Source organism: Clarias gariepinus, chromosome 18, assembly GCF_024256425.1.
Source record: "Clarias gariepinus isolate MV-2021 ecotype Netherlands chromosome 18, CGAR_prim_01v2, whole genome shotgun sequence".
NCBI lineage: Eukaryota > Metazoa > Chordata > Actinopteri > Siluriformes > Clariidae > Clarias > Clarias gariepinus.
This window is the reverse complement of record NC_071117.1, coordinates 27,409,790-27,434,054: the sequence shown is the minus strand read 5'-3', so window position 1 is coordinate 27,434,054 and position 24,265 is coordinate 27,409,790. Positions and strand designations below refer to the sequence as shown.

Genomic DNA, 24,265 nt, shown 5'->3' with positions numbered 1-24,265 from the left:
ATGAATCATTTTATTTCATTTTAATAGATAACCAATGTTAACTATTCAAGCTTTAATAAAGAGATTCTATAAACTTACAAGCCACTGAGAATATCTGGTTGAGATGACAAACTTCTGCTGAGGGTCAAAGATAAATAATTTTCTTATAGCTACTTACTGGCCAAGAGCAACGATACATTAACAGTTTACTACTAGAATATTTACAACACTGAATTTTAAATACTTCAAGGGTGACCTAGGTTCAAGTATCATATTTATGATCCTGATGTTTTGTGTTGTCTTGCAATAAAACTTTTTATTGCTATATTATCTCTAACATGTACTGTACCGCACTTCTGCTTCCTTATGTCTACATAATATTTACTGTATATAATTAGATTACTACTGCTATCTGTGCCTTTATATATTATTACTGAGTAAATATTTGATTTTCCAGATTATGTCAGTTGATATGCATTTGGCACAAAGTGAAGCTTAAGTCTACCAATCAGTACTAATAATAATTAGCCATCTGTTTATATCAGCTCCCAAATTACGCCAACGACAGGATCTTATTTATTGGTGAAAGCAAGTGACAAACGAATTCTAGACTCGTCTTATCAGTTAGATTTAATCCTCTTTCACACAAAAAACCATCACACGACACATAGAACGCATTCTTTCACCTCATATATAGTTTGTTGACGCCACCATTTGACCAGCCTCAGGAACACTATATTTTATAATCTACTAATCCCTATTGCTAATAATAATGTCTGGCTAACTTTGGTGGTACTGTAGTATATTGGGAAAAATATAGATTTGAGCAGGTTTACTGATTTAAAAACTATGGTTCTATCTAGAAGTGAATCCAGACAAAACTTCTTCAGCTCCAATAAGATGAGGTCAATAAGGCTGCTTTAGTCCACATTTTCTGTATCATGTTTGTCCATTAATGAGAATACATGGTATGGCGTACTTGGGCATGGCTTGAATCGAATATGAAATCTAAACAATCCTGAACACAGAAGTGGACTGCTGTTTGGAACATGATGTCATCAACATTGTCAGGATCATCCTCTAAAATGCACAACCATAACTAATAAAATAGAAAGACAAGTGAGAGGGTCGCTCCTGCCTTTCTCCTAAAATATCAGTAATATTAGGCATAGCAAGGTTTAAATACACAATAGCATTTACCTCTCTTGTTACTAGTTAAAGAACAGGTTTTAATTCATACACCATTCCTTCACCATTGTGTGGTTGTGGGAGTAGTCAGAACTCCACCCCTTATCTTTACAATACAAAAATTGTTTATATGTCTATCATGTAAAGTCCATAACCATTACAAATATGCTATGACATAAGGTATAATAAGGAGCTGGGCTTTTTTTTTTTTTTTTTTTTTTTGGGGGGGGGGGGGATTTGTTTGTTTGTTTGTTTAGCTTGAATACCACACCCTAATATACTGTATTTACAGTATATTGTATGTACTTATATTGTGCAACACCTTGTGGTTTGGATGCATTTTTTTAAACCAATAGATGTTTTTTTAAATATCTTATTATAAACTGAAATGTTGGGGGGGAGGGGGGGAATTTCATCATGATTGGTAATTTTGTGACCTCATACAGCTAGTCTAACGTATTGTCTTCGTCCTTTATTAGCTTTTTTTTATTCTTGAGAAGCACTTATCGCTTATGTTCCACATCTTGTTATCATTTGCACAAACCCTTGTATTACTTGTACATACATTCCTTGTATCCACTTTTTGTGAAACATATTGTGTCATGACCGCAATTTTGTTTTTAATTCTTTAATACGATGCTTACATTCGCTAAAAGGACTTAATTTCCTAGAGCATGGCACAATACATATCTACCTGCCACCTGCAATACTCTATTACTGTTAATCGAGTTCCTTAGACCAAGGCTTTATATATCACTCATTGTATTGTGTGTAATTTTGTCAGTGACTTTGAAGTTTTACACTTTTATGTTGTTGTAATAATGTGGGTGGCATGGTGGTTAGCACTGTGACCTCTCACTTCCAGGGTCGAGAGTTCGATTCCTGTCTTCCGACTATGTGTGTGGAGTTTGTATGTTCTCCCCCTGCTTGCTGGGTTTCCTCTGGGGATTCAGTTTTTTTTTTTTTTCCCAGAGTCTTGCAGATTAGATTCATTGGCATTCCCAAATTGCCTGTAGTGTTTGTGTGTGTGTGTGTGTGTGTTTGTGTGTGTGTGTGTGTGTGTGTGTGTGTGTGTGTGTGTGTGTGTGCCCTGTGATGGATAGGCACCCTGTCTTCCTCATGTCCAGTCTCCCGGGATAGGCCTTAGGCCCCCAGCAACCTTGTACACAGGAGACCTAAATGTCCACATGACATTTTCTCCTAGCTTCATTGTTTCATCCGCATATGAGGACTCTTGGGTATAATTATTTTGCCCAACTTCTTCCTCGTTGAAGACATTGAATCAATTTATAGCTATTAGCTATGAATAAAGAGAAACAGTCAGTAGAAATTGTAACTTACACAGGAGGATATTAATAAAAGTCCTTTGGCAAATTAAATCTGTTGCCTCAAACGCCATTTGATCCACCCAGACAGGTTATAAGCCATTTGATATTTTCGTGGAAACTTTCCAGGAAACGAAACCTACTGGATGGCGGAAAAAACGACGTTACTTTCGTTTTCGCAGAAAACGACTCCGTGTATCGAGTCAGTTCTTTCAAGCAACACCCTTTAAGGGATTCCCGGGATCGACTCCACCAGACGGATCTTTAGTTAAGAACCGATTCTTTGGATTTGCATGACAGGTATAAAGCATCCTGGTGCGCAAGTTTCGGTTGCTTAAGAAGCGCACCAAACAGAACCCGAGGCTCCTGTGAAAGCGCGTCCTGTGACACGAAATAAGCATCACGTACTAACGCTAATTAGTCTAATAGATCAGCTGTCGAAGATGAGCGCGAGCCTCAGCGAGCAGTATGAGGAGAAGGTGCGTCCGTGCATCGACCTGATCGACTCTCTGCGCGCGCTCGGTGTGGAGAAGGACCTCGCGCTTCCCGCCATCGCCGTGATCGGAGACCAGAGCTCGGGGAAGAGCTCGGTGCTGGAGGCGCTGTCCGGAGTCGCGCTGCCCCGCGGGAGTGGTGAGACATCATGGGGCAACAATAACAAAAACAATAGCAACAACAACAACAACAACAACAATAATAATAATAATAATAATAACCTATTTTTTTTTACCAACTTTATCTGAAATTGACTTTTTCCGTATTTTATAATGGAAATGTAGAGATGAAGGAAAGAAGGATGGAAAGGGTTAAGTTATATCAAATGATGATTTTTAATTTCTGGAACAAAAAAATAATGAAAAAAGTATGACTACAGGAGAATAGAGAGATTAATTGATATAAAAATTAATTAACTGTATGTTGCTTAATTAATAGGTAATTAATTAATTCGCCCACATTTATTCGTGAATGGGTAAAATGACCAGTCATTTAGCATTGTTATAAACCTTAAGTCCAAGCATGAACATTTGGTATAGAAATTGATTAAATATTTGTGTTTTTTTTTAATTTACTGTGTTTCCTGCTGGTCTGAAATATACTTGATCCTAGATGTATAGATGGATGGATGGTAACTCTCCGACATTACCTACAGGCACAAAAGCAGTTTTCATGTGATTAAATTGATATTTATAGTAATTTCACATAATATATCACAAAAATCAAACCCCTAACCCACTAGATCTACCCATGCTGGAAAGATAAAGTTAATAAAATAAGTACAAAGGTAAATAAGTAAGTAGGTAAGTCCTGTATGTTAATTTCTAAATACTCTATCCGGATAAACCTGTTCTGATCCACTGCTAACAAAATCCCATGATATGGGATGGTAAAAGATTATAATCTTTTTGTATAGAATTACCAAAATGGGTGTGAAACAATTCACTTACAAAAATACTTTTTTTTTACGTTTAAACTGAACATGTATGTAGGCAGATCACACGAGAGCCATGAATGGCTTCCTGCCAGCACATGTAATGGAATTTTGCAGTATGGGTTTTATAGGAAATCTAATATTCCTCAAAGACCAAGCAACAATGTGTAATTAGTAGCAAGCACAAGAACAAATTTGGTTAATTTGGGGATACTCGATATTGCAAAAAAGGTGAAGGATCCATATCCATATACAGTACATTTGATAGGGGAGAGCTAGCTACAATTTGAAATTTAGTAAACACAACATATAGCTACATAGGCAGTTGCCTGCTGACAATTTATCCACAAGGAAAGTCACAAATGAGTGTTGTCTATACACACAGGTATCGTGACGAGATGTCCACTCGAGATAAAAATGAAGAGAAGTCGAGAGGAAAACTCCTGGCATGGAAAAATCAAGTACACGAAAGATCATGATCAGGATTATGAGGAAGAGATTGATGATCCAGTAGATGTGGAGAAAAAAATTAGAGAAGGTAATACTCCAACTGATTTGTTTACTCATGATATCTAGATCTCTGTTTGGCTATAGTCTTTCATTTCATGCCTTTATCACTTCTTTCGAATTTGGTAGGTGTTAGCTAATTCCACCACTTGGTGTATATTCCATAATCTTACCTACTTACTTATGCAACTGGTTTGTGTACGTACCCTTTTCAGCTCAGGACCTAATGGCTGGTGTCGGTGTGGGCATCAGTGATGAGCTCATCAGTTTGGAAGTGACGTCAGCTGATGTTCCTGATCTCACACTCATCGATCTGCCAGGTATTGCCCGTGTTGCAGTCAAAGGCCAACCGGAGAACATTGGAGAACAGGTAAAGCATTTGATATCAGGTAATATCATATTATTAAGGCCTAGTGTACATTGTCTTATTCTTAGTCATAGTTATGATACTTAGTTATAGATGCTAATACACCCTAATAACTTTCATTCAGATTAAAAGACTTATCAAAAAGTTCATCGGAAAGCAAGAAACCATCAACCTGGTGGTGGTGCCGTGTAACGTGGACATCGCTACTACTGAGGCACTGAAGATGGCTCAAGAGGTCGATCCAAATGGCGAGAGAACCCTCGGTCTGTGAAGCCTTTAGAATAATTCTGTGTCGTTCTTTTTCTTTTTCTCTAACTTTATTACATGAATATCTTCCTTGAGCTTGTGTGTGTGTGTGTGTGTGTGTTTTATTTTAAAAGGCATTCTAACAAAGCCTGACCTGGTGGATAAAGGCACGGAAGAGACAGTGGTGTCCATCCTCCATAATGAAGTCATTTACCTCACTAAAGGCTACATGATCGTCAGGTGTCGAGGGCAGCAGGAGATCAAGGACCGCGTCTCACTGCAACAAGCCACTGAGAAAGAGAAGGACTTTTTTAAAGACCACCCGCAGTTTAGGTGCTCTGTTTTATTTTAACAGTGTCTAGCAGAAACCTTTTATTATTTCTAAATTATATTGATTTGGTAATAAATAGAGATTTGTTTTAATAAATACAGAGTACTACTATTTCGAATCATTTTATAAAATTCTCGAATTTTATTTGATTAATTATAATATTTTTAAGTCATAATATTATCCTAGCGTCAACATTGTTAGTTGTTGAATGTACCTATTTGATTCACTGCTCTACATATTAGAAATGAGAAAGAACATGTTATAATATTAATCTTAAACAAATATTAGCTTAGTTAGACAAGTAAATAATATTTAAACATATCTCAGCATACACTTTGCAAGAATGATTTAAGTTTATTTATTTATAGTTACGTAAAATTAATTAATAACTATTTCTTCTCTACTATTAGTATTATTTCAGCCTTATTTGAGAGTCCTTTAAATAAAATTAATAAAAACCATACATTTAATATTTCTATTATTATAGATCTGAGTTGCACATTAAAGGCATAATAGCAAAAGTAAATAAATAAATCACATGAAGCTATTCGTCTGTTTTTAGGGATAAAATAACTAAACCAAAAAAATTTGACTGTAATAGCTCTTTGTTATTTTTCAAATAGACTTGACATAGCTGGACTAAAGTGTGGTTGATGTTTTTACAGCGCTCTGTATGAGGAAGGCACGGCCACCATTCCTAAACTGGCTGAGAAACTCACACTTGAACTCGTCAATCACATTGAAGTAAAGATAGCTTTGTTATGCAATTTCATCTTTCAGATTGTGTAGGAAACTATCCATCCTGGTACTCAAATGTGTGTATGTGTGTATTTAGCGATCTCTGCCTCGATTAGAGGAGCAGATTGAAGAAAAGTTGGCTATTACTCAAGCTGAACTGGATGGCTATGGCTTAGGACCTCCTGCAGAACCAGCAGAGAGGATCTTCTTCTTGATTGATGTGGGTGATACACACTTAAATAACATCGACAATCTCAAAATCATACAGAATTCAGCAGATGTTGTTTGGGAAAACATTGTGCCATACTGTAACTGCAACCTTAAATTAGCAATCTAGTCAAGACAAAGTTTCATTATATTGATTGTAGCACAACTACATAAAAATGGCAAAATAACAAATTTTAACAACAACTAGGATTTGAATTCTTTACTATAAATGCACATAGAGTCTTGTATTGTTTTGTATTTTCCCACATAAAAAGCTAACATAGTTGGATATTGAATTGAAAACCACTATTTAATTTAGTGTTCTCTATTCATTTTGGTTTTGTATGGCTCTCCTACAAATCTATAAAAAGATCGTTATCTTTATTAATGATTTCCATCTTTACTTGTATTAGAAAGTCACAGCATTCACTCAGGACGGCATAAACCTAACGACCGGTGAGGAACTGAAGAACGTCCAACATCTAAACATCTTTTCAGGTCTGCGAAGGCAGTTTGCCCTCTGGAAGACTCACCTGGACAACTCAGGAGAGACGTGTAAGTAGTGGTATGATGATGCATTTTATATCACTTCACTCTCACTGCATCCATAAATCTTCTTTTTGGTCCTGCTCTAGATCTCCTGCCTGGAAGTTCAAACTTCAGCATCCTTCTCCTGATATATTTACAATCTCTCCTTAGAACATATCCAAACCATCTCAATCTGGCCTTTCTGACTTTATCTCTAAAACATCCAACATGGGACTCATTCTTGATCCATCTTTGTCACTCCCAAAGAGAGCCTTAAAATCTTCATCTCTGCTACCTCCTGCTCTGCCCCTGTCTTTTCTTCAGTGCCACTGTCTCTAAAATGTAGAGCATCACTAGTCTCACCACTTTCCTGAACAACTTACCTTTCATTCACTTCAATACATACCTCTTCGACTTCTTTCCACACTTGCTGTTGCTCTGGACTGGTGACCCTAAGTACTAACTACCCTAAGACAAGTATTTTTTGTGGGAATTTTCTAGTTAACAGGAGGATCAACAAGGAAGTGAAAGAGTACGAAGAGAAATACAGAGGCAGAGAACTTCCAGGATTCATCAACTACAAGACCTTTGAGGTGATGGTGAAGGACCAGATCAAGCAGCTGGAGGAACCTGCTATCAAGAGGCTGAAGGAAATCTCAGGTGTATGCCGTCAACTTGTTTGAGTTAAATGCTCACCCACATAGAGTGATTTTTATACTGTATTTAAACCAATCATGACTACAAACCTAGTGTTTATCCCTATTAGCATTTATTACAGGAAGTTATATTTACAAAGGTTTCCTAATCTATCTTTAGATCTCATTCGAAAGGGCTTCATTCAACTGGCTCAGAACAGCTTCATAGGCTTCCCCAATCTTCTCAAAATGGCAAAGGTATGACCAACAAACATTACTGACAGCCTCTAGCTCTGGACCACGAGCACCAAATAAACATGATGCAATCTATTATCAATCTATCAAGCACGGCGTAACAGTTCTTTGTTTTTGCCACAGACTAAGATAGAGTCCATTAAGCAGGTAAAGGAGGCAGAGGCGGAATCAATAATGAGGACTCAGTTTAAGATGGAGCTGATTATCTACACCCAAGACTGCATGTACAGCAACACCCTGAGCGCACTTAAGGTTCAGGAGGAAGAAGAAGAAGAAGAGAAACACAATGTTCATAAACCTCGGGTTGCTTCGTGTAGTTTATACAGTCACTCAGACAGCAGAGCCACACTTGAGGAACTGATGCGTCACCTCAAGTCCTACTACAGTGTAAGTGGTTAGCAACTGGCTCCTTTATATTATTATAATTGTTGTTGTTATTAGCAATTTTAACATTACTTGACCAAAGTAAATGCCACAACAATGATTCCTAAAACCATATGTTTAACAACATAACCTTAATTTTTAAGATTAGCCTGTAAATACTTTATACAAGTTGGTTGTAGAGCTCATCTCTTCATAGCTAGTACCAAGTTGCAACCACTGTTGCCTCTAGAACTTGGTTTTTTCTTCATGGCATTGATTCAACGAGTTAATTCAAGTGCTGGAAACATTCCATAGAGATTTTGATTTTCCATATTGACATCATGCATTTGCTTAAAATTTGTCAGCTACACGACCTACCTTCTGTTCCACCACTTCCCAAACGGATCTCTATTCCATTGAGAATGATGGAAGAAGCCATTTCAGTACTGGAAACTTGCTGTCAGGTTAAAAAAAAAAAAAACAGTTTAAGATGATTTCGTTTTGTGATTTAATGTTATACGGTGGGCATAAAAGGATGGACATGGTCAGCAACAATACTCAGTTTATTTAAACAATGCTCAATTGGTAGTAAGAAGTCCAAAGATTGCCACCAAAATAACCCAGACACCATTACACCAGCATGCTTTTATGTTATTTACACCAAATTTTTACTGTTCCATGTAAATGTCACAGCAGAAATCAAGACCCACCAAACCATGCAATATTTTTCAAATTTTCTCTTGTCCACTTTTGGTAAGCACATGCGAAATGAAGCCTTTGTTTCCTGCCCTAAACTGCCAGGAGTGGCACATGGGGTGGTTTTTGGATGCTGCAGCACATCTGCTTTAAGGTATGATCTGTTGTGCACACAGAGATGCTTTTCGGCATAGCTCAGTTGTAACGAGAGGAGTGAATTTTTTCAGTTCCAATCAGCTCAAACTGTACTGGTCCTCCTTTGACCTCCTTCAGCAAACAAAGCATTTTTCCCAGAGAACTGACACTCACTGGACACGTTCTCTTCTTGAGACCATTGTTTGTCAACTCCAGATGTTGTTATGCATGAAAATACCAGTAGATTAGCACTTTTGGAAATGATCGGACCAGTCTGATCGCGTTGACCATGCCTACCTCCCTAAATGCATTGGATGATACGATATTTGCCTTAACAAGCAGTTAAACAGGTTTAACTAGTGAAGGAACTGGTGAGTGTAAGTATGCACAAGGATAGCATTTTATAAGTAATGTTACTTTTGAATTACTGTTCTGGAAACCTATGAATTGCAAATCATAGTTAATAATAAATTTACCAATCATCCTAGCATAATAAGTAATATTGCTAAACATTACATCAGATGTTTGATTAGCGATGTGATCCCACAGGAGCAATGTATTATTATTGTTCATTAATCCTTTTAAAACAATTTGAATCTGTAAAATATTTGTCTAGTTCCCAGTAAAAAACACGCACATAAAGAAACTGATGTTACGTTACTCATGGCAAACAGCAGCTAAACGTTTTATTGTAATAAGTTAATGGAAAAACTAAAAGGTATTTACTCACTCACTCATTGTCGACATCGCATTATTCTGTATACAGGGTAGCGGGGGGGCCTGGGGCCTATCCCAGGAGACTTGGGGCATGAGGCGGAGTACACCCTGGATAGGGTGATAATCCATCGCAGGGCACACACACATACACATACACACACACTCATTCACACACTACAGGCATTTGGGGGAACGCCAATTAGCCTAATCTGCAGGTCTTTGGCTGTGGAAATTGGATACCGAGAGGAAACCCACCAAGCCTGGATGCCATGACTTTAACTTCGTTCTTAACTTTGTGTTTAGATCGCGAGTAAGCGTCTGGCTGATCAGCTGCCGCTGGTGATCAGGTACCTGCTGCTGCAGGAGTTGGCGATGCAGCTGCAGAGAGAAATGCTGCAGCTCATTCAGGACAAAGCCAACACAGATCCGCTGTTGAAAGAAGATTATGACGTCGGCAGCAAACGCAACAACCTGCAAAACCGCAAGAAACGTCTTATGGAGGCCCGGAACTACCTCGTCAAGTTTTAGAGTCACATATTGTTTCTGCTTTGGAAATGGTGTTGGTCTTGATCACTCTGAAGTAAGGAAAAAGTGAAAAAAGCACAACCACTATGTACTGTATTTTATATAAATATATAAATATAATTCCAGATCATTGATCCTCTTAAAAGCTCTTTGAATCGAATTAGATTTTGTGAGGTCATTAACTCAAGACTTTTTTTTCTATTAGTATAACGAGGTTTATTACTGTATGGTAGTTCTCAATAAAGACATGAAAGATCAGAATATTTTTGTGTTGTTATTTAAAGCACATTATGTTTGTCAATACTATTGATTTGCATGAAGATCAGACAACATTTTTAACAAATTAATGCAGAAAACCATGAAATTCCAAAAGGTTCGCATACTTTTTTTTGACACTGTATACTGTACACACACACACCATAGAACAGGTCAAGACAAGATCAGGGAAGGATGCATTAGGCGTGGAAGATGAAAGAGAATGAGACCTACAGTTGTCAGTCATGTAACCTACTGGATTCAAAACACTGTTGAACAACAAAGGAAAAGAAGAAGAAAAAACGTGATTCCCAAAAGCTCAAGTTCTCAAGCTTCCTGAACCAGGAAAGCTTCTCTTTCACAATTTGAGCCCGATAAATCCTGGCATCTTGGAGTGTGCCCATGCCATCAGTGAAGAAAAAAACCTGGTCATTCAGTACATTCAGGTGTCAGATGATGTAATTTTTGGGCACATAATGTTGCTGAACCTACGGCTGACCAAGAGAAGCGAGCACAGATCATGGCACTGCCTCAAGAGGCTTGTACAGTAGGCACTAGGTGTGATGGGTGCATCACTTCATTTCCATTTGCATTTCCATTTAGGCGTTTGGCAGACACTCTTATCCAGAGCGACTTACAAAAAGTGCTTTGAGGTTTCCAGTCACTGGATAGATACTCACTGTTAAGTGTTCTTCTAAGGTTTTAAGCTTTTCTTAAGGCTGCTCAGCTGTTTAGTCCCAATCCTTTGAGTTTTCCTCACATTGTGCTTGTGGAAATGTTTTTACTTTTACTATTAAACATGGCTATAAGCTGTAGTGCTGTTTGTATGATTCTATTTCACCAAAAGTTTCTCGTGATTGTGTCCATAAAAAAAAAAAAATTCTAATCACATTTTTTACCAAAAGGTTTACCACTATCCTTCCAAGTTTTAGTAACGTGTTTCACACTTCCCTTTAGTAGTGTCAGTAATTTCCTTCCTTTTCTTGGGACAGGCAAGTGTATCTACATTTCATTGCATTTGAGTTTGTTTACTCTTGTTCTATGTAAAGTTTTATGTTTTACTGGGTTGTGTGAGGGTTCACCACTAGAGGGCACTGTGTTTCTTGGCGCTCAGGTGGGGGTCTACCTGGTTTCCAATTTCTCCCAAATAATTAACTACTTTTCCAGTAATTTATATGAATTTATCTAAGTGATGAACTTTACAATCCATGTATAAAAGTGTAATAAAATTATAAAAAGTTAATGAAATGTAGTAGTAACATGGCTACCCCGGGCTAACACTTTAAATATGTAGCCCAGTATTTTAGATAAATTAATATATAACTTGTGATTTGGGTTGACAGCAATTTCATCAGTAACTGGAAAATACACTGATCATCCATAACATAATCACCACCAAAATAATAATATTAGGTGGGTCTGTGACAAGATTCATATTGTGACGGCTAGACGACTGAGCAAAAGCAACTCCAAATTTGCAGCTCTTATGGGATGTTCCTGGACTGCAGTGGTTCGGACATACCAAGAGTGTATCAAGAAAGTAAAACCTGTAACTCAGTGACAATCTCATGGATGGCCAAGGCTCACTGATGCACATGGGGAGTGAAGGCTGGGCCGTATAGTCCAATCCACTAGACCTACTGTAGCTAAATTTGTTTAAATGATTAATGCTGGTTCAGGTGTTAGAACACACAGTGCGTCACTGTTTAAGTGATAAGAGGGAGCCTACTCAATATTAAGGGGGTCATAACGTTATGGATGATCTGCAGTGTATTTCCCAGTTGCCCCCCAAAAAAGGTTGTCACTGAGCTAAATACTTGTTAGACCAGCGTAGCCCTGTCACAAATAGATTTAATTAACCATTTTATTTGTTAATCATTTTATTAAATTTTTATATATGGCCTGTGTTAACTAATTTAGTCTCAGTTAAGAGATCCTCTAAAAAGACAAGACATTGGGAGAAAATTCTACTGAGGACACAAGCTGAATAATGGACATTAAACACTCCATAGTGCGCATCACTTCCTTAGCTACTTGTTAGCCAAAAGCAAGCGTACTTTAACAGTTTACCTTTATACACTTATAAGGTTAAATCCACATTTACATAATTAGGTTACTGGGGCTATCTGTGCTAAATTTATTGTGTGCTATTAAATGTCTTCTTTTTTTTTAGATGATGTGAGTTGATGTGCAAAGCCAAGCTTCAGTCTACCAATTAATCAATCAATCAATCAATCAAATTTATTTATAAAGTACATTTAAAACAACTTCCTCTGACCAAAGTGCTGTACAAGTGAGTCAGCAGGTACTATACAGGGTATCTACTTAGTATTCATCCTCACTATTACAAACCACAAGACAGAAATCCATAGGATAAAATAAAATTAATAATAATAATAGTAATAAATAAAATAAATAAAACTGCAACTGCAAAGGGAGGTTGTTCCACAGGCTGGGGGCTACTACCAAAAAGGCTCTGCCACCTCTGGTTTTGAGCTTTGTTCTGGGGAGGTGCAGTAGATGATGATCAGAGGATCGCAAGTCTCTGGAAGGGGAGTACGGAACAAGAAGCTCCGACAGATAAGCAGGTGCCAAATTATTTAAGCTTTTAAAAACAAGAAGTATTATTTTAAACTGGATCCTGAAATGTACAGAAAGCCAGTGAAGGGAAGCCAGTATGGGTGTAATATGATCACGTTTTCTCTTCCCAGTCAGAAGGCGAGCTGCTGCATTTTAAACGGCTTGTAGCCGTTGAAGTTGTGACTGACTGAGACCTACTGTATGTATAACGAGTTACAGTAGTCAAAGCGTGACGTGATAAAAGCATGAATTACTGTCTCAACTTTTCAGGGGGATATAGTGCTTAACTTTGCTAAGAAGTCGAAGTTGGAAAAAGCTGGACCTTACAACTGAGCTGATCTGTTCATTCAACTTAAAGGCAGACATGAAAAATGACCCCAAGATTTCTGGCTGACTGAGGAGAAAAAGATTCCAGCGATCCAATAACACTGTCATAACCACTGAGGAGATTAGACTTTCCAAAAACAATAATTTGTTTCATTTTTGTTCACAGTGAGAAAGTTTATCTCCGTGTTTGAACATCTCTGAGACAGTTCAACAAGGTCTGAATAGATGGATGACTATTTGTTGGGATAGACAGATAGATTTTAAGATCATCAACAGAACAGTGGAAGGTGATTTTATGCTCCCTGGAAATGGACCCCAATGGAAGCATATACAGTGAGAAGAGATTGGACCTAAGATGGAGCCTTGGGGTACCCCACAGCCAAGAGAAGCCACTGTGGATGAATAATTTCCTAGATGGACAGAACCTTTAATTCCAACGCATGTCAACGCATTATGGTCTACTGTGTCAAAAGCTGCAGTCAGGTCCAATAAAACCAGAGTGGCAGAATCACCAGCTAAAAGCAAATCGTTAAACACTCTTATGAGAGCAGTTTCAGTGCTATGTCGTGCCTTAAAACCAGACAAAAGATTTCCAGAGATCCCATTAAAATCAAGGTGTGCCTATAACTGATTATAAACAACCTTTTCTAGAACTTTTGATAAAAAGGGGACCTTAGAAATGGGCCTGAAGTTGATCAGAGTGATCCAGATTGCTCTTTTTGATCAGCAGTACTACAGCATGTTTAAAGGCAGCTGGAACACAACCGGACATTAAAAATGAATTAATTAAGTCCACAACATATGGTCCAATGGAATTCAATACATCCTTGCAAAGGTGTGGTGGAATGGTGTCAAAGGGACAAAAAGATGGCCACAGATGCTTAATTATTTTACTTAGGGTAGAGAGAGAAACTGGTTCAAACTGATGAAAAACAGCTTGGCAAGTAGAAGAGGTGGAGGGGTCTAAAACAGAGGTAAATGGTAAACATTTGGTATTTGCAATTTTATCTTTAAAAAAGTGAAGGAATTGTTCACAAAGTGCAGGTAAAGGTTCAATAACAGCAGAATCAGAATGATTAATTAAGCTATTTAGAGTATTAAAAAGAACATGGTTTTTGACTATTGTTTGACACCACCTCTGGGAAGTAATGTGATTTTGCTGTTTTAACTGCTCTCTGATACTCCTGAAGGCTGTTTTTGAAGATGTCCAGTGAGACCTGAAGATTGTCCTTTTTCCACTTTCTCTCAGCTCGCCTGAGAGCGCGTGTGGTCTTATTCAGCCACGGTTCAGTCACTGGTTTAGAGCATTTAATCCTCATAGGAGCTACTGAGTCCAGAATATTACAACATGTGGCGTTAAACAGTTCGAACAGTTCATCCGTGTTAAAATTACTACAATCTGGACGGGTAAAGAGTTGTTAAAAGGAAGTGAATAAAACCGCAAAATGGTCCGATATACCCTTGTTGTATATCAATGTCGGACAGATCTAAGCCATATGACAATACAAGATCTAATATGTGCCCCTTTACATGTGTTGGGGCATTCACCAATTGAGTTAAATTTAAAACAATCAACAAGACTGAGAAACTCATTGACTAAAGGTTTAGATTCAAAGCAGACATGGATTTTAAAATAACAAAAAATAAGAAATCTGTCATAACTCAATGCTATATCCGTTAAAAAGTCAGTAAAGTCTTTAATAAAATCCTTGTTAAATTTTGGTGGGCGATAAATTAGAGCAAAGAGAACATGAAATTTAAAATTAACAACAAAGGTAATAATCATCTGCAGGTAGTAATTTGCAGTGATAGTCCGATTTAAAGACTGTGGCTAGTCCACCACCACGGCCTGAGGTCCGGGGGGGGTTAAAAAATAAACAATCGGGGGGAAGAAGTTCAGTAAATGCAGTCAACTCACCTGGTTTCACCCACGTCTCAGAGAGAAAAATAAAATCCAATTACGCGTTTTTTTAAAAATAGTTTTTAATGAACGTTTTGTTCGCTATTGATCTAACGTTTAAAAGAGCCAAACGAAGTGTCTGTTCCTCATAAGCCAGTGGAGAGGCCCGCCGTAGCGATCGGAGGTTTGCATAATTTACGCCGCCGGGGCGGACCCAATTCTGCCATGGACGACTCAGTTCCTTGGGAAACGAGCACGAGTCGCCGGTCGACAGAATGGGAAACACCTGCTGTATCCAGCGACGCCCTAATGATCGGAAAATCACTGGAAATTCACTTGGGAAAAAGCGATCTGGATTCCCGCAGCCAGACGATGTGAGTGTCCTTAGCTTTACCAAAACACCTCCTCGATTCCCCCGCTTTCTGGAGCATCTCCTCCATCTAAAGGTGCGTGGTAAGCGGAACAGGTAAGCCGGTACAGACGCCAGGTGTGGTGGAAGCCTGGACGACTGTTCACCAAAATAGTTGTTTGTTTTCCAAATTTCTTTAGCTGTTCATAAGGCAAGAAGAGTTTGACGATCATATGTGAGCGCGGCTAAAACGTCTCGTGAACACACACAGAATAGAGTCGGCCCAGTCCCCGTGATAACACAGCCTGATTACTTCCTTTGAGCCATTAAATATGCATATATGAACTAGTGCCTGGCACATGCTTATAATAAATAATGTGAAATATTGTATAATATCAAATAAAATAACTGCAATCCACTTAGCTCCCTGATGTGTTTGAGTGTTTACTTTTATATCATTTTATGTTTATTAAATGGGACTTTCTAAGAAAATACAGCTGCAGGATTTGTCTTTATGTTTTCAGTAAGTCTGTCAACTTATCTGTCACGGATAACCCCTAGAGGGCGCCATGCGTCCGAAGACTCCTCGGTTATGTTTTGTGTATTTCTTTGTTTTTGACTTCCAGTTCCCAGAATGCACCTCGGTCAGGTGGGGGGGACGCGCACCTAAACCGAGGTAGCTAATTAGTGTTGTATAAATAGCCTTTTGTTCAATTGCTTTGGGTCTAAATTGGTAAGGTGTTGTGCTGACTTTGTGTTTATCATGTTTAGCTTCTTTTCAGATTTACCTCTTTATGTTTAGATCCCGTTTAGATAGATGGTGGAAAAGATTCTATGTCTCTGCATCTTGCAGTTCTCTTTGCTTGTGAGTTTAGATTGTTTAGCTTAGCTACAGTTATGTTGTCTCCAATTGGTTTGTTTCTGTTGAGTTTTCATTATTAAAAGACTTCCAAAGTTATTCCCCTCTGCGTATATACCCCACCTCGAGCCCACGCACAGCACCCTGTGACCTTATCCAAGTCTGTTTGTAGGAGAAACAGCAAAAGAAATTCTTACTACATTTGAAAATGGCTGACTTCCCGTTTCGCAAATCACAAATCTGTTTGATTAAAAAGACTTGAGGTAAAGAAAACCAGAAACCTTGAATTGAGGTTAAATGGTTCACAAGTTGTGGGCAGGTTTATAAATTTTCAAACTATGGGGCCATCTACAGGTGAAATCACATCAAGTGTCTTTCCCTCCCTTGTGATGAGGTCTTTAAGTTTGCTTTCACACTGTGAGCTGAGGCCCAGACCTGAGTACTCTTGAGGCCAAAGTTCAGTTTGTTTGCATAGGTCCAAGGTGGTCTTGAGCATGGTATGGTGTTCTCTGGTACGGCTCGAATCAAACATGAAATCCATACAATCCTGAACAAGAAGGGGACTGTTATTGAGAACACGCTGTCATCAACACCGTCTGTCTGCCCAGGAATTTCCATTCCGATCTCATCCTCTAAAGTACATAGCCTTAACTGATCACTCTTAACGTTTTTCTTCCTTGTACTTTGTGTTTATTGGTGGCTCAGGCATTAACTAGGTGAATACTGCCACCTGCTGTATGAGATACTGTAAATACACAAGTGTACTAGATGGTACAGGAGGCTAGCAGGGAAAGCGATGATAGCTGGGTATGGTATGAAGGAAGTCTAAGTCACCTATACGTTTGTTCAGAATATGTGGCACTTCTGTGCTCCAGTCTGGCGCTTTTGCCATCAAAATCAGGTTTGTATCATGAATAAACCCCAAATATCGTTAAAAAAAGAAATGTTTTTAACTGTGCCCTACTGGTGGCGCTAGACTGCTTGCGTAGACTGTTCCGATTATGTTAAATATTTTTTATTTTTTTTTAAGTACAAGGTACTGTCAGTACTTCAGGCTGTCATAGACTCACATTGGGGAAGTATGGCTTATAAATACATAAATAAGACAAACCTTCCAATATTCTTCATTCTCATCTTTGGCTCTGGAGGCATCTTCTCTGGTTCACTCTATAAGGCCATAGAGAAACATCATGGTAATTTATACAAATCTCATGATATCTTTGTGCAATTGAGATGTATCAAGATGAGTGCAGCATTTCATCGTCATTGAAAACAGATGCAGGGTTTTTGGTGGGTAAAGCAGGTGCCGCTTACTTTGGTTTCTGGAAAAGATTGACAGGCTTCAGAGAAACATCCAGAACACGAGGAGCTAGCAATCAAAATTGTTAGTCATGTGTTTTCTAATATCAGCTAGCTAGCACGGAATGTTAAGTCAAATCTCAAAGCAACCTGAGACCTGTGGTGAAATTTCTAGGAAATGCAGGAATAAATGGAATTGACATTTACAGGTGATGAGACTCTTAGCCGCAGTAAAACATCTGAACAGTGCAAACGTTTTAAACAAGGCCATACATCAATGAATGATATTTCATTCAATTGGTTTAGAGCCCACTGCAGTTGTTCCCAAGAACATTAAGCAAGTGGAACGTCTGATCCTTGAAAATCAACGGATAACTTGTTGCCAACTTGCCAAGAACAGACAGTAAAATCATTCACCAACACCACTTACACATTACAGAAACTCAGATAGGAGTTATTGCCACATCCTCCATACAATCATTACCTCGCTCCAAGCCATTTCCACATGTCTGGCACAGTAAAAAGAGTTCCTGGGAGGCTAGCGTTTCAGACAGTAAATCAGACAGGCAGTCTGAGCATGGGCCGGGCATACTGAGAAAACTTTCTACCTTGATGGCATCCAAGCACTAGTGAAACACTGGGTTAGGATAAATAAAGATAGTTCTTACTTATTTTATTTTGCACAATCAAAGTCTCACTTTGACCTGAACACATCTTGTATAAACAAATACAGAAAAAAATTGTTAAAGTAGGGTTATCTAACAAGCATTATTACTAGTGTTATTATAAGAACTACTCACACTAGTTCCTAAGGGAATAGGAGCAGGCTACTTGTTGCTCACCTTGGTAAGTTGTTTTGTCTCCAGCAGGAGCTAAAAGGAAGGCCACGACCCCTCCAGTTGTTGAAGTGCTTCATGACTTGGGAGACATCGCTACTGCATGTGCGCTCTTAATGGGTGGAATATATGCAATGAACCTTAGGAACTGAAAATATTCTTTGAGATCCTCCAGAAGATCTTCCTTCAGCTGGATGTTACCAGACTTTCACCAAAAGTACAGATTCTTAAAAACAAACTTTTAGTAAACCAACATTGAGCACTTGAGTTTGTTAAGTTCCACATAAAGGCCTTTTTCGCACTTATTGAAAATGTTTGGATGTTTTTTTTTTTGGATGCAATATATTTAGGCTAAAATAAACTTTTATGTTAATATGGTAAATTAACTCATTTTTAGTTGGTATTATGTACCTTAAAAACAAGTTTGTGCATGATTCATACAGTAAGAACCTGCAAACTCCATGCACACAGACCGGGGGCGGGAATCGAACTTGAACCCTAAAGCTGAAAGGCGACAGTGCTAACCACTATGCCACCGTGTCACCTTATACAGTTGTTGTTGTTTAATTAATTAATTAATTTTTATCAGTGGTCGGATGTAAATTTATTTTAAAGTCCCTAAAGCAGTGTTTGTTTGGTGTTTTGTATTAAAATTCAGTTTGTTTTTACCAGTCTCATGGATAAAGTAAGGATAATTATCTATACCACTAAATCCAGGATCGCAGGGGATCTGGAGCCTATAGGGTACCAATCCAACTCAAAAAAATTAAAAAGGCAGGTTGTGCACTTTACATAATGTAATTACTTTCAGTATACTTATAATAATTGTATTTGTTGATTTAATTTTTTTTTTCTCGTTTAAGTGTAACCTAATTTTGTCTCATCTTGATTCAAATTCCTAATACATTGTCTAAACACAAACCATTCATGTTAAGTCAACATTTCATACATACAGCAGGGGGAGTAGCGAGACGCCAGCGGTCATGAACCGCTAATGAAGCAGAAGCAGAAGCTTCAAGCTTTAAAAAAAAAAAAAAAAAGCACTTTGGTTGAACATGATTTAATAGTGTACAGTGGTTCCACATGATTACACCACATTATCTTAACAACATTGGATTATGTTAAACCAACTTTAAATATTTGTGTTTATTTAACATGAACAGCTAACTTTGATTGAACATTATTTAAATATTTCTATTTAACTTATTTTTTGTTGAACTTCAACTATTCATGCTATACATAATTTATTCCTTAATGTTAATCCTACAGTATATGTTTAAATGGGATTCATTAAAATCGATGTAGTCGTGTTACTACAACTAGATGTTATACCATAATGACTAGCAGCCCCACTTTCCCATGCTTTAGTGACCCTTGAAGAAAACTCCAGAAGCAGTAAATATGTAATATATCCTTTTTTATTAGGGAACAACTTATAACAGGTGCCATACTTTCATAAAACACAAACAATCTAATTCTCACACACATTTAAAAAAATGTTGGGTTTAATTATTTTTTTCACAACAAAATATCTGTCACATATTCAAATATTTTATCACAACATTACTGTCACAAGCAATTTTACTGTCAACTTTGACACATTTAAACTTTTCTTTCAACAGTGTTCTCAACATGTTTTACATAAGAAAAAAATGTCACCCACAAAAATAGAAGAAAAAAAAAGGTTCTCACTGTATGAATCATGCACAACCTTGTCTTTAAGGTCCATAATAGCGACTAAAAATTAGTTAATTTACCATATTAACATAAAAGTTTCTTTTAGCCTAAATATATTGCATCCAAAAAAAAACCCATCAAAACATTTTCAATTAGTGCAAAAAAGGCCTTTATGTGGAACCTAACAAACTCAAGTGCTCATTGTTGGTTTACTCAAAGTTTGTTTTTAAGAATTTGTACTTTTGGTGAAAGTCTGGTAGCATCCAGCTGGAAAAAGATCTTCTGCAGTACCTCAAAGAATGTTTTCAGTTCCTGAGGTTCATTGCATATATTCCACCCATTAAGAGCGCACATGCAGTAGCGATGTCTCCCAAGTCATGAAGCACTTCAACAACTGGAGGGGTCGTGGCATCACCTCCCTCAACATTGATGCTGATGCCAAATACAACATGTTCAAGATCCCTCTCTGCAGCACGGCCATCTGTATCCTATTGTTACACTCACAAAAAAAGCAAAAATGAAATCACTAGACTGATACAGAATTCCAAAGAGCCTGTTTGCATTTTTCCCTGTAAATGTTGTTTAGTATTTGATCACTAACTTTTGGTCCACACTGATTTCTCACAAACTTGAAAACACTTTCCTAAGTACACCTGTGATCTGATGCCATCTAATAGCAGCTTGTAATTTTTGAAGGCTAAATGGACATTGTGGTATTCTGAAGAGCCCAACGATACCGTTACTTCTGCAGTAATTATTAGCATTAATGTACCAGATATTTATTTAGGTAGAAACAAAGATCAATTTAAAGTTAATACTGCAGAAATTCTGTTTATTTAAAAAGATATCTATATAATTAGTGATGTACCACCAGCCCTTTTATCAACGATCTTATTACAATGTTGTTTTGTTCAAACCACAGATATAAGTTAGGATAACATAATAACTATTGCTATATATACTTATCTACTTATATACTTTTTACCAAATAATGTAAATATATACAGTGGACCGACCTGTGACACGCGGCTAAATTCGTTAGCTAACTTCAGTCTAAAACACTAGGACTCTCTAAAACAGATTAAATAACAGGATTAAACTAAATATACATTTAATTAATTGAGTTATTTTAATTTTAACATCAACATTGTGCATTTACTTTTTTTAAAAGGGAAACATACTTAAGTGCACTAACAGTACATTTCAAGTTTGATTGAATACTAAAAGTTCCTTTTATCATTTCATGTATTTTACAAAAAGACATATACTTTATGTATTTTTGTAAAAAATAAGTATAAGTTTAAGTATATTTTAACATAGTAAACTTCTGTACATTTATTTAGAAGCACTACACAAACTAACCAAATAAAATCCTTATTGTAAATATGTAATTATGCCTGGTGTCCAGCACACACCTGACTTGTATGAATCTTTTTATACTGTATCTAAGAAAGGTAGATTTAGCAGTTTATGGTAAATGTAAATTTAGCGTAATATCAGTTGTCATGAGGTTTGGTCCACAAAATTGCCCTAAAACCGGAGGAAAATGTTAACATTCATGAGCATGTTTCTATCATTCTGCCTTTGAGCTGCCTGTATTAATCTTCTAAAGTGGAGATTTTGTGGTTTGCCCCAATAATTACCTAGCTTATGCTTAGCCTCCATATTTCACAGTTGCCCAAAAATATTGTAATCATGAATTAAACACAAAGCATAAGCACAATAATATTGTCACGGACACGCCAGGCTCCGCCCCAATCAACGCTGCCAATCTCCTGAATTCTGATCACACACACCTGCACCTCATCACCCACACACATATATACTGTACACACGTCACTTCCATTCACTCAATGTCTGGACTCCAATATGGACAAGGACTTCATGCTACAGTACCTACGCATCAGGATAGCAAGCTCACCTCAGTGCTTCTTCGTCTCCGTGTCTCCTCGTCTCTGTGTTTCTCCAATCTCCACATCCTGCCCACCCCGTCTGCCATTCCTGATCCTCCGTCCACCAGCTCCATCTATATCACATATAAGACTTTCCGGGTCATTCAGTCACTCACCATCACAGTTCTGTTATTCTTCATCTCAAATAAAAGTGCCCGTTCGGGTTTTCCTCCTCCAGTCTGGTTGATTGAGTCGGTCCTTCCGTAACAATTATATATGGATTCATCTTAAATAATGGGTTACATACTTGTTCTCCTTGAATAGCCATGTTTCAAATTCATTTCAGTAAAAATAACTTTTATTTATTAGATGTCCAATGTTAACTAATCAAGCTTTGATTAAGATATCCTCTAAACAGACAAGACACTGAGAATATCTGAGTGAAATAACAAACTTCCGCTGAGGATCGAAGTATAAATAACTTCCTCAGCTACTTACTGGACAAGAGCAAGGATACTTTAACAGTTTACTAGAGTATTTACAACACTGTATTTTGACACTTTGTGTCTCACTGTCTTGTACTTCCTGCTTCTGTTCAAATGTGTCCTAGGCTCCTGATTAGAATCATATTTATGCTCCTTAGTTTAGTATTGCAATAAAACTGCTTATAATAAATACTGTACCACTCTTCTGCTTGTTATGTTCACATAATATTTATATAATTAGATCATTACTGCTATCTGTGCCTTTATTATTACTGAATAAATAAATATCAGATTTTTTTTCAGATTATGTCAGTTGATATGCATTTGGCACAAAGTCGAGCTTCAGCCAATCAGTACTAATAATAATTAGCCATCTGTTTATATCAGCTCCCAAATTACTCCAATGACAGGATATTATTTAATGGTAAAAGCAAGTGACAAACAAATTCTAAATTCGTCTCATCAGTTAGATTTGATCCTCTTTCCCAAAGAAACAATCACACGACACATAGAACGCATTCTTTCACCTCATGTATAGTTTGTTGACGCCACACGTTTGTGGAGTCAACAAACGATAGTAGCTATTTTTTTCATTCTTGAGAAGCACTTATCGCTTCTGTTCCACATCCTTTTGTTATCATTTTTACAAACCCTTGTGTTTCTTTATCATACAGGATACAGCCTAACTCTACTTTTCTTCTTGCCCAGCGTACATTCTGAAAAGACTCAATTTCCTAGAGTATGGCATAATACATATCTACCTGCCACCTGCAATACTCCATTACTGCTAATCAGTCTCCATAATAAAAGGCAAGAGTTACTTATACCAAGGCTTTTTTTTTTTTGCTATAATGCTAAATGCAAATATAACAATGATTTATATTGACTAAGCACACCAGGCCTTATCGCCGACATGTTCTTCCACGCTAAACTAAAGGTACTTACATATAAATAGGATTACCGGTGATTGGCCAATGCAGAAGCTCCTTTCACCAATGAGAAACCTTTCGACACGCCCCCTACCATTCGGCATGCCTATTGCTCCAGCCTGCAGTTATCCCTACTTGATTAAAACAGCAACAGCATGATTGTTTTATAAAATAGACTATAGGATCATAAAGTATGTATTAAAGGCTTCATTTTCGCTAGAGGAAACAGCGGGTGTGATGAAAAATGGCCTAGCGACGTCCTTGGGCCATGTCCACATGTAGACAGGGTTTTTTAAAAACAGAGATTTTTCTCTGCAGTTTTCGCCTACCTTTGTGTGAAACAGGCAACTTGAGCAACCAATTATAAAGACCTTTGGGCACGCCCCAACCTTTTGACACGCCCCTACCTTTCGACACGCCCATTACTCCGATCTGCACCTACCCCTGTCTCGTTTAAATGGAAAACCTAACTGTCTATATAAAACATTGCACAGTGCATATGGCATTAACTACCATAGAGTTATACACATTAATGATTAAAAACAGTGACAGACAGCATTCAGTGCACTCGGTTTAACTGCATAGCAGTGAGATTTACAGAGATAGAAAAATCCTTTTTTTGTAATTTATATTGTATTGTATTAAATAATGCCCCAAATCGTAAAATACATTTATTAGCCTTAAAAGGTTTTTATCACTTTGATTT

At 37.5% G+C, this 24,265-nt stretch overlaps 1 protein-coding gene across 1 annotated transcript; it reads left to right on the top strand.

Moving 5' to 3' along the window:
- Positions 1–2,793: 2,793 nt before the first annotated feature.
- On the top strand, positions 2,794–10,432 carry LOC128506405 (interferon-induced GTP-binding protein Mx1-like). The gene is made up of 12 exons (XM_053476822.1): positions 2,794–3,125; positions 4,307–4,459; positions 4,644–4,798; positions 4,920–5,058; positions 5,176–5,374; positions 6,038–6,116; positions 6,208–6,330; positions 6,731–6,872; positions 7,347–7,505; positions 7,662–7,738; positions 7,859–8,122; positions 9,950–10,432. Exons 1-12 carry the CDS (start codon positions 2,936–2,938, stop codon positions 10,172–10,174), a joined length of 1,905 nt encoding a protein of 634 aa, XP_053332797.1. The 5' UTR covers positions 2,794–2,935; the 3' UTR covers positions 10,175–10,432.
- The last annotated feature ends 13,833 nt before the right edge of the window (positions 10,433–24,265 follow it).